The sequence below is a fragment of the Rhagoletis zephyria genome, unplaced genomic scaffold (genome assembly GCF_001687245.7).
Source record: "Rhagoletis zephyria isolate East Lansing unplaced genomic scaffold, Rhagoletis_zephyria_1.1 Rzeph_scaffold_00273, whole genome shotgun sequence".
NCBI classification, from domain to species: Eukaryota; Metazoa; Arthropoda; class Insecta; order Diptera; family Tephritidae; genus Rhagoletis; species Rhagoletis zephyria.
This window is the reverse complement of record NW_016157357.1, coordinates 228,642-245,443: the sequence shown is the minus strand read 5'-3', so window position 1 is coordinate 245,443 and position 16,802 is coordinate 228,642. Positions and strand designations below refer to the sequence as shown.

At 35.7% G+C, this 16,802-nt stretch overlaps 1 protein-coding gene across 7 annotated transcripts in view; it reads left to right on the top strand.

Moving 5' to 3' along the window:
• Positions 1-16,802, top strand: part of RhoGAP100F (Rho GTPase activating protein at 100F) — a 273,890-nt gene that overhangs the window by 77,024 nt on the left and 180,064 nt on the right. For all 7 annotated transcript variants that reach the window (XM_017610018.1, XM_017610017.1, XM_017610029.1 and 4 more), the window contains exon 2: positions 9,930-10,327. In XM_017610018.1, coding sequence (XP_017465507.1) covers positions 10,241-10,327 — 87 coding nt within the window. In that variant the 5' untranslated portion in view covers positions 9,930-10,240. The remainder of the gene's footprint in view (positions 1-9,929; positions 10,328-16,802) is intronic.

Sequence of the window (16,802 nt, the reverse complement as noted above, 5' to 3'; positions counted from 1 at the left end):
TTTTCGAAGAAATTAAGTGTTCAGCGACATCTGCCTTTGAATTGCCAAAGCCTAAAATAAAACGCAAATAATTGCTTTTCTTACAAATGACGGCTGTGGCGTCACATGAAGACTACTGGTTCTGGTTCTGGGATCGCAGGTTCGAGGCCGCTTGGAGGTAGTTAAGATTTTTAAAGTTAGGTCAATGTAAGTAGGAATAATTATTTCAATTTAAATATAAATAACAAACTTAAAAATCTAGTTGCATTACAAAAAAAAAGAAACAAATATATGGGAAGAAATACTTGTGCCATAAAAAAATAGATACAAAAAAATATTTTATGTTTATTAAATCTAAGAATAACAAAAAAACCCTAAATAAAAAATATAAAAAAAAGAAATATAAAAACATTTCCCTGCACCAGGGCTTGAACCTGGTACCTCAGGCATACCACGCGAGTGCTTTGTTCTGTCGGCCATTGCGACTGTTGGAGCGCCGCGAGCAAAAAGGCATACTAATGCTTTTCATAGGGGTTGAATTCAAGAAATAGAATACAAGATTGCGCCGTCCTGGCCGTTGACATTTGTGTACCACAAGTAAACAAAGAATAGAGACAAAAGTAGAACGAGTTCAAACTGTCAAAACAGTTCACTTTACAGCGAAAGACGTGTTTTAATTTTGATCAATGCGAAAATATTGCATTTTTCATCTAATCTATTGGGGAATAGTGAACGTTTTAGTGCACTCCATGCTTTGCAATTAAGGCTGCTGCAGCAAACGTTTTAGTGTACTCCATTACTTTGCAATTAAGGCTGGTGCAGCAAACTGCGCCAGCATCTGAGTGGGATTGATTAGTTAACTTGCTAAAGGAGGCTGCTTGGAGCAGAAGCGATATGACTCTGATAAAATGCTGTCAATGTAATAATAAAAACACATTTCGGGAACGGCATTGCCGCGCCCTACATACACAAAATGCACCGATTCGTCGCAGCGCTACACTTGCATCTACGTATAATGAGATGGGGCACCATGGTGCACTTCATGGAAGGACAACAGCGCATGCATATGAAGCTGGCATCCAAATTGAATGGCTTATCTTGCCTGTAGAATTCCACCCAATTTCTCGCCACGGCATCGTTGCGAGGAAAGGAAAAAAGCTGCATTTCGAGGCACTACCTTCACGACTGTCGCAATTTAATACACGGCACTTCATTTTATCAGTTTTTACACACTCTTCAACTGAAAAATCACTAACAAATTGCAAATTAACACGATTTAAACCGATTTTTCACTAATAATTCAAATTTCTCTATGCCACTGATTTGTAAACAAAAGTTTATTTACGAGTTACCACAACTGTCAAAATCGGTAAAACCAAAGTAGCGGTACCTCTGACGGCGCCACCTTTGTTTCGCTACACCGTGGGTTGAATTGGCAGACTATCTCATCAACTGGTATGATGCTACTAGTATTTCTACTAGTAGATGCTGATGCATAGCCTGACAATTGACATCTCGTAGGACATCGCAATGTTAAAAATACCAGTCGCTAACATTGAAAAAGGATAGAACGTGAACTAAATAGTTGGGCTGAAACGCAAACTGGTAGAATTCTAGTTTACAACTAGTAGTTTTCCCTGCAGGGTTCATACAGGGCGTATGAGTAACATTCTTCATAAAAAAAAAAGCATTGCTCATTTCAATTCCTCAATGCCAATTTCATGAAAGCAATTTAATTGAAAAATGACTTAAATTTTTTGAATTTTACATGGAAATTGACAGAAAATAAGAAAAAATTTTCCATTTAAATTGCTGGTGAAACCGGATGTAATTCAATTATGTTAAAATGCAGTGATTAGAATAAACCACTTAAATTATAATTATTAACTTGTAAACAAAATTAAGAAGGGAAACTTTGTTTTGATAAGATTGCCGCGAACAGATGCGTATTCTATAAGTAGCGATAAGATTCCGACTGACTGTAAATTGACGCAACGGTGTTATGCGTGGGAGAGAGGTAAAGGGTGTGGCTCCTACATAGACTTGTATAGCAGGGGTCCCCAAACTTTTTTGACCCTTGTTGTGCTAAAAAAATTTCGCGGCACCCCTACTCTTCAAATGTCTACGAAAACAAGAAAACACAATGCAAACTTTATGCTCCTTTAGCTTTAATGCGAGGACTGAAATTGTTTTGATGATTTCATTATTTCCTTTAAGTTTATTGGGAGCTTTGACAATTTTACCCTGAAATCATTTGACGCTGACAGCTTGCTGGTGTATTTGTTTTTAATCGACTTCACAAAAAGGATAAGGTTATCAATTCGTTGGAATATTTTTTTATTATTTTATTCTATGTACATATGTTACCGCATAACTTTGGACCACGTTAACCGATTACTATAATTCTTTTTTAAAGGAAAGGTGTTACCTGACAGGTGGTCTAATTTGGTTTAACTGCGATTATTGGATCATGAATATATTAACGATAATCTTAAATTTTTAGATGGGAATTGAAATCGGGTGTGTTTTTTTTTTTTGCTTAAAAATTACTTGTTTATGTAAGCATTTATTGAAAATGCAGTCTCACATAGAAATGTAAAAGTAAGGCCCCTATTATAAGTTGCATTCGACTGTGGTCGAAAGTGCTGATCGAACGTATTTTCATTTGGTATTATGACGCTTCGATGAAGAATAGCGCTATTGTGAGTTTCGCTCGGTTAGGTTGTTTACAATAGTATATTTTTCACCACTGAGAAGTTTTGCTTACAAATACTAAACTAAATAGTGTGCTTATAAATATGTATGTAAATTTGTGGAAATTAAAATGAATTAAAAAAAAAATGAGTACAACGGAGTTCTGGTTCCACGATTCGTCAGAGGATGAGAGCTTGGTAAACTGGCCAGGAGTGGAAAATGTTTAAGAGGGTTTAAGTGTAGTCTTTCGAATATATTTTGACATAAAATATATTTACGAAATTTGTCTACAGATTTATTAAAAAATTCCGACTGTTTAAAGAGGCGTTTGTGAGCCAAATCTATTTATAATATTTTAAAACTATCAATAGCTTACGATTTTGTTCTCAAGTTGTCTTGTGCCAACTGAGTATTGGGATTTTCTTTCACAAGTAAAACCAGCCTTTCGAGCTTGTGTTTAATATTCACGACGTTAGAACTGCATGAAATTAATAAAGATTGTTTAAAATTAGTGTCTAACCGTCATAAAGTAAAAAACAAATGCAAAATCATAAATTTTTTCACAATTTTCTAACACTTCGCCGATGGAGTACATCGAAAGCAAAATTCCGTTCGAAAGAAAATTCGATACTCAACGAAGCTCATAATTTCACTTTCAATGTTTGATCTTCGATAACCAGCGAAGATCGAAAATCGAATGCAACTCATAATAAAGGTCTAAAAATCACTGGAATTTTTAATCTCTAGTGTTTTCTGCATACACTTGCATCCAGAACTCTCTTGACTCCCTTCGTAGTATCTAATAATCAAAGTGCTGTCTTCACTGATGTCCAGAAGGTTTTCAAAAGCTTAATTGGTCTTCTCAGTAGGTTTACTTTTCGAGCCACATGAAAACGGGTTTGTAATCCAGCTGAAGCAATCCTCAGAGTCAATGTTGAGAAATTATTCGACAATGGTTTTTCTAAACCTTCCAAGTTAACGCTGGTAATGCGCGTTAACGCCAAGAAAATAATTTTTACAGCCAATTTCACGAAAGCAATTTAAGTGATAAATGATTTTAATTTTTTGAATTATATATGGAAATTGCTGTTACCGGCTGTTATCAATGTTTGCAAATTGCTAGAAATACTAAAATATACATGTCACCAATAACAAGTAAGAAAGTCTAAGTTCGCGCGGAGCCGAACATTAAATACCCGGCGCCAGTATTTAATATATGACTTTCACCTTTTCGAAAGCTACCGCTACATGGTAAGTCGGGGTGTATCAATTTTGAGTAAATTAGCGTCCTTAAATTTCGAAATATTGAAGTTTCAAGCATTTCTGAAACGGTTACCGAGATACATTTATGTGATCATAAGTGGGCGGTGCCATGCCCATTTTCCAAAATTATATCATAAACGTATTTCTTGGTTAAGAATTGTTCCAAGCATAAATTTTGAATAAATTAGCTTTTATATTTACTGATTTATCGAAGATTTTGTATTTCTCTAAATTACCGTTATATAGGATGTGGGCGTGGTTATTGTCCGATTTAAAAAAATTTCAGCCATTTGGTATGGTGTACCAAGGCCAACAACTGTGCCAAGTTTGGAAGAAATTGGTGCAGCGGTTACCAAGATATACACATGTAACCATAAGTGGGNACAAAATTAATATACCCTTGGGCACAAGTGCGCTCGGGTATAAAAAAAAATCTCGTCTTGTTAAAAAAACCAAAGATGTATTTTAATTTCGCAGGCCTCTGTTATCTTCGCAGCGTCATCCAACACGGGTTTTAAATCTAGTAGTGTCATCTTCCTAGTCGCCTGGAAATACCGAGGGATCATACAGTGACTTCTCATGGCATTTTCTGCCTCTTGCTTCATCCTAGACATCGCTCCTTTCGTTTTTCCAACCACCGCAAATATCCGCACACTTGCTCCATTTGAAACCATTGTTCTGTACAAATTTGTCGATAGCTTTAAAAATTAAGTACTGACTGAAGTACTTCGTTCTTCTTCGATTTGCATTGCGAATGGGTACCTCACTAACACGAGAAGACTGCCTCTAAAATCGTGTTGATTCGCTCTCTGACAGTGTGATTGTGAAGTTCCAAAGAATAAGTAATATATAAACTTGCGCGAAGCTGCTNCAAATAACAATTTTGGGTGAATAATCTCCAGTAGTTACTAAAATATCGCAGTTTTCGTATTTCTGAAAATTACCGTTATATGGGATGGGGGCGTGGTTATTGTCCGATTTAAAAAATTGTCGGCCATTTGGTATGGTGAACCAAGGCCAACAACTGTGCCAAGTTTGGAAGAAATTGGTGCAGCGGCTACGCCCATTTTCCAAAAATTTATAATATTCTTATTTTTCGTCTGAAAATTATTGTAAATATCAATTTTGAGTGAATTATCTGCAGTAGTTACTAAAATACCGCAGTTTTCGTATTTCTGGAAATCACCGTTATATGGGAAGTGGGCGTGGTTACAGTCCGATTTTGCCCATTTTCAATACCAACCTACCTTGGATTAACCTACTTACCAAATTTCGTTGAGATATCTCAATTTTTGCTCGAGTTATCGTGTACACGAGCGGACGGACAGATGGACGAACAGACAGACATGGCTTAATCGATTTCTCTATTCATTCTGAGCATTTATGTATACATTTGTCTATATCTATATCTATCTCGATTCGTTTTGGCTGTTACAAACAACCGTTATGTGAACAAAATTAATATACCCTTGTGCACAAGTGCGCTCGGGTATAAAAANTTAATATACCCTTGGGCACAAGTGCGCTCGGGTATAAAAAAAAATCTCGTCTTGTTAAAAAAACCAAAGATGTATTTTAATTTCGCAGGCCTCTGTTATCTTCGCAGCGTCATCCAACACGGGTTTTAAATCTAGTAGTGTCATCTTCCTAGTCGCCTGGAAATACCGAGGGATCATACAGTGACTTCTCATGGCATTTTCTGCATCTTGCTTCATCGTAGACATCGCTCCTTTCGTTTTTCCAACCACCGCAAATATCCGCACACTTGCTCCATTTGAAACCATTGTTCTGTACAAATTTGTCGATAGCTTTAAAAATTAAGTACTGACTGAAGTACTTCGTTCTTCTTCGATTTGCATTGCGAATGGGTACCTCACTAACACGAGAAGACTGCCTCTAAAATCGTGTTGATTCGCTCTCTGACAGTGTGATTGTGAAGTTCCAAAGAATAAGTAATATATAAACTTGCGCGAAGCTGCTGCGCTTGTTACGAGAACAGCCCAGCCAGCAAAAAGTCCGAAAATTAATCTAAAAACGGGAAGAAAAGTGGATGAAACGCGGATTGTGTCTACAAAAGTACCGAAAGTGGTTGTGAAAAGGGTACATTTTCGGCTATTTTTCTGTAAATTCTCTAATTCAATTTTACGTTGACAATACGTACTGGGAAACTACGCTTAAGAGCGAGATATCCCTTTGCTGCAAGCTATTTGTGTTGTGTATGGGGTTAGACGAGCCGCTGAAGGTAATTTTAATAGAAATCTAAAATTTTTGATTTTCTGGCCGCCATGTTGAAGTTTGCGTTGTGTATGGAAAATCTAAAGAATTTGTCCGCACCACTAGTATACTCTAGCCACTAGCGGCACCCTAGGGTACCGCGTCACCCACTTTGGGAAGGCCTGTTTTATAGTACCAAAGAAAGCAGCACATACATTTGTATGTACATATGTGTTAGTAATACCTTTCATGAGCATGAAATGGTATTATAACTTTGGTCCTAAGTTTGTAAGTACCAGAATAAAAAGAGATAGACCCATTAAAATGTATACTTATATGATCAGAACGTCGAGCTGAGTCGATTTAGCCATGTCCGTCTGTTTGTATGCAATCTCGTCTCTCAGTTTTCAAGGTATCCGGATGAAATTTGGTAAGAGGGTCTATTTTTAAATTGTATTAATCATTTGTCGGAACCGGAAGAATCGGACTACTATAAAATATAGCTCCCATATAACTGACTGTTCAGATATGAGATTTTTCGTTATAACTCCTCCACTTATGCAGATAGGAACATGAAATTTTGCAAATCCATTATCAACAGAATATTTACAGTGAAAATTACAAAGATCGGGTCACTATAACCTATAGCTCCCATATAACTGATTGTTCGAATATAAAATTTTTCGTTATAACTCCTCTATTTATATAGCTAGGAATATGAAATTTCGCACTGTTTTCAATAATTATCAACAGGAAATTTACAGTGGAAATTACAAACATCGGGTAACTATAACATATAGCTCCCATACAACTGATTGTTCGAATATACAATTTTTCGTTATAACTCCTCTATTTATATAGCTAGGAACATGAAATTTCGCACTGTTTTCAATAATTATCAACAGGAAATTTACAGTGGAAATTACAAACATCGGGTAACTATAACATATAGCTCCCATACAACTGATTGTTCGAATATACAATTTTTCGTTATAACTCCTCTATTTATATAGCTAGGAACATGAAATTTCGCACTGTTTTCAATAATTATCAACAGGAAATTTACAGTGGAAATTACAAACATCGGGTAACTATAACATATAGCTCCCATACAACTGATTGTTCAGATATGAAATTTTTCGTTATAACTCCTCCACTTATGCAGATAGGAACATGCAATTTTGCAAATCCATTATCAACAGAATATTTACAGTGAAAATTACAAAGATCGGGTCACTATAACCTATAGCTCCCATATAACTGATTGTTCGAATATAAAATTTTTCGTTATAACTCCTCCATTTATATAGCTAGGAACATAAAATTTCGCACTGTTTTTAATAATTATCAACAGGAAATTTACAGTGGAAAGTAGCAAAGGTCGGGTCACTACAACCTGTAGCCCCATACAACTGATTGTTAAGATATGAGGTCTTTTATCATAACTCCTCCATTTATGCAGCTAGGAACATGAAATTACCCACCGTTTTCACACATTATTAATCCCATACATCTGATTGTTCAGATATCAGAATTTTCGTTAAATTATGCAGCTGGGAACATGAAATTTCGAATTATTTTCACTCACTATTAAAGAATACTTATAATGAAAATGGTGAAGATTTGGTCGCTATAACCTATAGCCTCCATACAACTGATTGTTCAGAAATGAGATTTTTTGTTATAATACTTCGCCATTTATGCAGCTAGAAACATTATATTTTACACTATTTTCACTCAATATAAACAGAAAACTTACATTAAAATTAACAAAGATCAGGTCACTATAACATTTGTATTGCCTCCATACAACTGATTGTTCAGATATGGGGTTTTACTGTAAAACTCCTTTATTTGGACAGCTAAAACCGATAAAATTCCTTAGCTATTTTATAAATAACTAGCTGTACCCTGCCACGCTTTGCTGTGGCATCCCAGCAAAAAATCGGTAATCGCTTTTAGTGGTAACGTGTTCTAGAAGGCATAGCGTTGTAATGCCTTCGAATTTTTTCACTTATTTTAGGCATTGTAGGTAATGCAAAGTAGAATGTCATACAATATTTTATTTATTTCGCTTCTTTGTTTCATTTTGGGGAATGCAAAGTAGAATGTCCTATAATATTTCTTTCTTAATTCGCTTCTTTGCTTCATTTCAGGGAATGCAAAGTAGAATGTCCTAAAACATTTTATTTTTTTCGCTTATTTGCTTCATTTCAGGGCATGCAAAGTAGAATGTCCTACAATATTTTTTTTTTTATTTCGCTTCTTTGCTTCATTTCGGGGAATGCAAAGTAGAATGCTGCATCGTAGTCAGCTGAAAAATAGAATGAATATCCAAAAAATCTTTTTCTACCGTTAGTTTCTGTGGAAATTTGTCTCGCATAAAAATCATGTTTTGCTTTGTTCAATTTGCAGCGAAGTTGAAGTCAGTCAATGAAGTGAAGTACATGAGTGAGGAAGTACAATTTTAAGCTTAATTAAATATGCATGTATGTACATACCGATTTTTAAGTAAAATCTAAATACCCAAATACATACATATGTATGTATAAAAACTGGTTTATACAAATTTTAATTAATTTTAATCTTTTAACACAGTTTCTGATTTAATATATGTAAATAAGTATATACTCATCTGGGCATTCTACATTAGTTTCTCTGTAAGGCATTCTTTGTTCGCTTCTCTGGATTCTGTTTATCCATGCGTTCTCCCTTCGTTTGAAGGTAATGCTGCGGGTAAGGGCTTACCGCCAATGACATGCCCATGTCAAAATAAGGCCTTCCTGAAGCGAAAGGGTAAGCGATTCCCATCGCCTAGCTCGTTTCCACTTTCGCTTCTGTGGTAATCGTGTTTTTTGCTGGGATATCTCTGTTATATGGACGATAAATTACACTATGCGACAGTCAAAATCGGGATGGGATGAAACCAGCGGGAAATGTTATATCGGTCAAAAACAAGTTATACGTGTCCCGGCGTTTCGCTGGGTGCCCTACCTCCTAATTTTGTTCCTTTCTATAAGAAATATAATTGCCTATTTTTGTAGATTTTTTGAAGGTCGTTTAGAAGTCGCGACCTGTCGATTTATGTCAGAAAATGGGATTTTGTAGGTTTATGGGTTTTTGAATGACTACTTTTGATTCGATTTCAAAGATCTAATATGGTCTGAAAACAAGATATATAGTTGAAGGCCTATAGTCTTAGTTTTCTCATAACAATACCCAATGTTTATTTAACCAGGTTTTAATACTAAAGATTTTTTAATTATCTCTCTATTGGATTTTCTGAGGGTTTTGGCGGACCTATAGTTACTATGAAAAAATGGTTAAATAAATAATTGGGTATTGGTATTGGGTATTGTGAACCTTTTGAAGAAAAACAGAGTGTTCTGATCGAAAATATTGATTTTGAAGAATTCTATACCATTTATACGAAAAAAATTTTTTTCCCATATAAAATACATGGCAAACTTTGAGCGCCTAGAGCGATCTCTAAATAGTTTTTGATTTCATAAAAAAAATAAAAACGGTATATTTTTTTCGGTATAGAACAATCCTAGGGGGTGAGAGCATACAAATTCCGACTTTACTTTTTCACATGCATTTTTGGACCACTCTAATGTGCATACATGTGTACTAATTAGCAATTAGATATCAGAAACAGAGAATTGAAATAATTCCAGATCGTTAAATAACTTTTAGATAATCTTTATAATAAGGACTAGCATCTAATGGCAAAAAATGGTAACAAAAAATGTTCTTTATCTTATTTTTCTTCACAGATCCAGTACAATTCTAGACAAGCATATTAAAATACATGTGACACAATCGTGAACTAGTAAAGATAACTCAAGTAATCAACTCATTTGCAACGGACATGAAATTCAATAAAACCGTTATTTCCTGATTTGCCGCTTCTGCCCTTCGCTTTTATGCTTTGGAATTTGAAATTCGACTTGGACACGAAATTTTATTGTGGCTCACATTAGCTGCGACAATTAAGGTATTCTCGCTCATCGTTATGCCATATTGGAGTGGAAGAGTCGAAACGTGCCATAGATACGTTGTGTCACCACGCCCGCACTACCACTAGATGCAGTGGAAGAAGAAGTTTACACGATTGAAAGCAGCTACTGGAAATTCGCGTGCGCGAAGAATGCTTTGTTGTGGACGAAGAAAGGTAGGTGATAACGTTTCACATTTTTCGATATCGAACTTAAATAGTTACATATGTAGGATATGTAAATATGTTGGCATGTTGCTTGTGTGAATGAGAGTGCGCATTAAGGTTATAGATTGATATACTATGTATATGTGTATGTATGTATGAAGGCCCGAAGCTAAGTTTATTGATGAGCATACCAGGGATGGGACATCAAATCTTCAAGTTGGACTTAAGTTTATGAAAAAATTGTGCTTTAAAGCTGACGAACGTACCTAAAAAATTAGTATGTACATTTTGTTACACATTTCACATCACGTCAAATCTGCTTAATAGAACGAAAATACAAGAATCTTCCATGCCTGATCTTTGGATTTACCTTCTCTAATACGTTAAGCTCTGTTCAAACTGGAAGAACTTTTCGAGGCCAAACACAGTTTTAGGCAAGGCGAATCATTACTTCTATGTCAGTTTTAATTTTATTTATCTGGCCCCTTTTTATTTCATTCAGTATTGCTGCATGCCCGAAGTTGGCTGCCTTCCACGCTTTGGCTTCTCTGAGCCTCAGAGCGCTACCATTGATGAAAACAAATACGCAGCGGTTGTAAATGAAATATCATGTTAAGCCCTTGAGGTGCCCTACTTAGTGCCCCTGATATGCCAAGTGCTGAGTCTTTGCACTTTTCCTATTAATTTATTGTTACTCCCTTTGTATAGGCCCTTCCACCGTAACAAGGAGCCGTGGGTTGCAATTGGTCTGATGACTGTACGGTGATAGTCCCCATTGCTTTCCAAAGGCCCCTTTGCACGTGTAGTATGTTGCTAGAGATTTCTTGGCTGTCTCCTCTAAATTCTTTTTCCAATTCAACTTGGAGTCCAGAATCATTCCAAGGTATTTTTCCTCTCGTGTTAGTGGACTGAAATAAAAATGATAACGTTCGTAACATCACAAGGTAGATTACGAATGGCTCTAAATCAGCGTTCGGACTTTGCACCGGTTTTTGAAAATTTGTAAAACTCCGGTTATCTTAAAACCTTCTTCGTTTAGACATTCATGTTAAGGAGGCTGGGCAGTGTTTTGGTATTAACATAGCGAGTTCCAATAAAAAATTCAAATTTTGTAAAAATTTACTGATAAAAGGAGACCCACTTAGAGCCAGATTAACAGTGCTTAGTTAAACGATTGTTAACTTAACTTAATTTATATTCAGAGTCACATATGGAAATTCATATAGCCTGAAAATATACAAATTCTAATTTTTTTAAATTAGCTCCACATATTGATGGTCCTGTGCAATAGCGACACAATTCAAAGTTCAAAAAAACAAATACTGTTACTACTGTTAAGTGGCGCTTGTCTCTAATCCTTGTCTAATCCATTTCCATCCCTTACTAAAGTAAGCAGTAAGGATTGCTAAAGTAAGTACAAAAGATTAGGCATGGATTCAACAAGGATTAAAGACATGAGCCACTTAACAGTAGCAACAGTTTTTATTTTTCGAATTTTGAATTGTTGGCTATTATTCTTATTTCGGAACTAAAGTAAGCATTTAAAATATTATTATTATCATTCCTCATCCTCTCCTAATAGGTATGTTTAATTAAAAAAAGTCATATATCTTATGGGCATACTATTAAATAGTCAAACAAAACAGCAAAGATGATTTCTTGTATGATTTCTAGTTGCAAAAATGTGCGTATTACCATATTAAAAATGTGTGCATTCTGCATCAGCTGATAAATGATAACTTTGTCCTTTGAAATGTGGCAAAAGTACTACTTTATGTACCTGCGATGGTGGCAATACTAACACTATTATATAAGTGCACTTTGGCTGAGGTGAGAGTGCGCGAATATGTACATATATTGCCATCAGTAACTTTAAATTATCAAAATTTTGCAAATTTGCAAACTTTTCGCATTTGGGGCTCGTCTGTCCTCTAGCACGTTTGTACGTTTCGACCGTCATTCGGGCTTTTTCGAGATGCTTACAATGGCCACAATAGTTAGAAGTGTGTCTCAGCGATGTTGGCAGTTGGTGGCGCTTCGTCGTAATTATCAGTAATAAACGGCACTATTCTTCCAAACAACAGCTCTCTGCCGTTTGCAGGTTGTCGTTTTCTGTACGCTACTTACGTTTCTCATTTCCTCCTGCCGCCACTTGTAAATAGTTTTTAAATCATTTTGCACGTAACTAAGGTTTTGCTATTTCCTTTTTTTTTTTTAAACCAAAAACATTTTGCGAAAATTTCTGCATCTCTGCATCTCTTATTTCGTTAGATTTGTAGTGCCTTTTGTTGTTTGCGTACACGAAAACCGCAACGCCTTTGCATTTGGGGTCCATTGTTGTGCCACTTGATGCAACTCTGTTATAAGAGATGGGGAAACAAATCGACTGTTGCTGATAACTTCGGTTTTGAAAAAATTTCAAGCGAGTGTCTGCGGGGTCGCTCTTGTTGTTTGACTTAAAAAACTTTTAGCAACTTTTGCGAGAAACGAAATTGATAGCATTGCTCAGTGTGTATCTCTATACGGTTTGTGTTTTTCCACTTTTCATCCCCATGTGCAGGGCTGACAAACCTAAGCAAAAGATTGAAAAGGCTCATTTTACATATGTCTGGCAATTGTGTAGATCTATGCATATATTTCAGAAACATACATATGTATATACATATGTGCATATATTTTCATTTATGAGCAGAAATGCACGTAGATGCATATGTAAATATATGTTTGAGGGCTCCCAATGAGACCTCAATCATTTGATCGTAAATAACAACTGGAGGATGATTAGGGTTGTTCGACTTCACTAGAAAGTCGACTTTCGACTTTTCGATCGACCCTGTACAGCCGACTTTAAAAGTCGACCGATCCACGAAGAAAAGTCGACTTTGTTCGACTTTTTTAATAAAAAGAAAATGTATTAACTATACTCTGCATTTAACTCACATATTAGCTATAAATATAAGAGTCAGAATACGCCAAAAATATCATGATTTACTAGTGGTCTTTAGAATAATCTGTAATTTAGTGAAATTCAATGCTAGGTAAAAAAAAACAGACACTAAAGGATTTTTAAAAATTTTGAAAATTGTTCCAGTTATATAGCATGAAAATGTAGGTGGTGAGGGTTTTCAAAAATTATATTTTTGAAAAATAATTTAAAAATTTTTAAATTTTCACAAACAAAAATATTCTAAAAATTTTTTGAATCGATATTTGGTAATTACGGACAACTTTTTGAAAAATGTGGCCTTCCGATGGAGCAGAATTGGCGGGTATTGGTAGAAATATAGTGCCACTTTATAAGCATGGATAAATATGGGAGTAGCCCAGGCAGCTAGTGGATTGGGACTATCCACACGACTAATGTCGCATATTAACTGGAATCCTACCAGCAACGTTTTTAGCGGTGTTTAAAATGTTGTACCTTACGGATTGGTCAAATTCGAACCAAAGACTGTCTGTAGAAACTTACATAAACTCATGCAGAAAAACTTTCTTGCATGAAATTTTTAAAATAAATACCTATGTTTATCTTACCTCATTATTAACTGAAGACTGTGGAGACAAACGATTAACAAATTTGAGGAATTTGTTTTCGTATAGTAATTTTATGCGCTGCTCTTAAATGATTTGACAATGTTGTTGTACTGTCATTAAAACTCATTTCTCTACCACACTTTTAAAATTTCACTTCAGTTTTATTGGCAAATTTTTTTAAATACGACCAAACAGCACTCCGCGCCCTTGTTAGAAGATCAGTTTTTATATGCAAATAAATCAAAAAAAGTCGAGAGACGAAGGTGAAAAGTCGACTTCAGTCGACCTCCATAAACTAAAAGTCGATCACTAAAATTCGACTTTCAGGAGTAAAAAGTCGATTTTGATCGAAAGTCGAAGTCGACTTTGCCATCCCTAACGATGATGCCGCAAATGATATATGCCAATCCAGCTAACTGCGTGAACTTGTAGACTTGACGTTCATTAAAAAAAAGGTTTGATGTTGAAAAAAGTTTAGAAATTGTAAAAATTTGAAAGAGTAATTCCGATATTATTGAATAAAAATATTGAAAGCTTGAAATAAAACTTCATTGAATAACCATATTTAAGAAACTGTTTTCTTTGTTTATCGAGCATTTTAAAGCGCTTACAATCATTTTTTGTGTGCATATTTTGCCAGCCCCCCGCTCATGTAATTTTGCTTGTTAGCTTTCATATTGACTCTAGTAGGCAACTAGAAGCTGGTTGCATAGAGGGTCCTGTGCTAAATATTATTGACCTCGCTTCCTGTGCAGTATGTACGTACATGTTTTCTTGTTGTTGTTCATTTTATGTACCAGCGCTCTAAATATGCGCGTTCCTTATCTCCCAGAAATAGTCAGAAAAAGTCCGAAGTAGTCAGATTTAGTCCAAAAAGCGTTCCTTAACTCGGAAATGACAGCAAAAATGAGAGAGCAACAGTCAGTGAGAGCGACTCTCATCAGTCCGAAGTAGTCAGATTTAGTCAGAAGAATTTTTTCTGGCAAAATCCTGAAAAGTGTCAAACTCAACTGAATTTAAATTAACGGAAATTAAAGAATACGCTAAAAGTGAGAATAATCTAAAAAGTAAAAGAAATGAATTGAAATTGGAAGGAGGCAAAAAATAATTGATATAGCAAGTGTTTATTGTGCTTGTGCTTGTGTGAATGTGTTTTGTACATACATTTCTGTTCTTATTTGACGTTAGTTTTGTTGTTGCCATTCTTTGGACTAAAAATTTGGTTTTTTGCGTTCCTTTACTTTTCCTGTTACTCTCTTTTAGTGAGCGCATTTTGCTTACGCTCTGGCATTTTGACACTTTTCAGATTTTAGTCCAAAAAGATAAGGAATGAACCTAATATGAACGCTTATTTGCGAAGTATGAGCAGTGCGGCATTTAAACGTGTCTTCACATACAAGTTTCCAATTTTGCATTTAGTAGCATCGGCTGCATCAACGCGAGTGACAGCACAAAATACGAATACGTATTAGTTACTTTTTATTTGGACACTTGCTTAAAGGAGTATTTTGTATTTGTATTTTAAAACTTTCTAGGCAGTATTTGTATTTTATATTTTAAAATACTTTTTCCTTTCATCATTTTTCGTCATAATGCTTCCACTATGCATTAAATGGCAAAAAGGACAAATGACAAAGTCGAACATTAAAAAATAATCGTGTCATTACATTAAACAAATAGTCAAAGAGTTTATTTCCACATGGCATTTTTTAAATTACATATTTTTTTTGTCATTTTAATGCCAAGTGGAAATTCGGCATAACCTAAAGTTTTCTTTGCAACACTGTCACTAATTTTTTGACATTTGTCAAATTTCGGATCATCAAAAGCGTAAGATGGTCATGCAAAGCGCAATACAAAAATTTTGGCAAGACGCCTCTCGTCCTGCAATCTCTTTTCTTCACGCATAATCATTGTTGTTAGATTTGTTTTCAAAAAACTGTAAATTTCCGAAAAAAACTGTATTTTCCACCGGAACACTTCGAAAATATTTAAGAAAGTTTTTAAAAATCAATGTTTTTTTTTGATTTTAATAAACATAAAAAAAAAAAATTTGTTAATTTAAAACAAAATAACATATACCGTTTAAATTATATTTAACTAAGCGAAGATAGACTTTATAAATTTAGTTTTAATGAAATCTGTTTCAGTACTTTTAGTAAATAGCTTTGTTAATTTTTTAGCGCATTATATTCGATACTCAAATTTAGTACCTCCTGACTAAAAAATGTGCAAGGAAAGCTTAACGTCGAAAAGCTGCAATCACAACAAACAGCCAGCGCTTTCGCCTCTCGACTCTCACACCTGCTCTCAGAGAGCACTCTTCAACAAACTGACATATGCGAGCAGTGGAACCACATTTCCCGCTCATTAAGTACCGCCGCCGAAGAAGCAGTCGGATTTCAGCGAGCCCGAAAGAACAACTGGTAAGATGAGGAGTGTCAGGAAGCTGCAGAGAAAAAAGATGCCGTCTACAGGGCCACGCTGCGATCGGGCGCAACGCGCGCTATGTGGGACCGCTATAGAGTTCTGAAGAGGGAAGCGAGACGTATTTGCCGCAATAAGAAGAGAGAGGCCAAAATACGTGAGTGCGAGAAGCTTGAAATGCTGGCCGACAGGAGGAATGCCCGAAAATTTTACCAGAGAGTTAGGCGACTTACGGAAGGTTTAAAGACCGGGGCGTACTCCTGTAAGAACAATAATGGCGATCTAAATTATACTACTTACCATACTTAAATTATGGAGGGAACACTTTTCCGCCCTACTAAATGGTAGCAGCACGGAAAGTTGTGGAGAAGAACCCGAGCCCGCAGTCGATGAGGACGGAGTCCACGTTCCACCGCCTGACTATGACTAGGTACGTATAGCAATAACGCGGTTGAAAAACAACAAAGCCGCTGGAGCTGACAGCCTGCCAGCTGAGCTATTCAAGTACGGCGGCGAGGAGTTG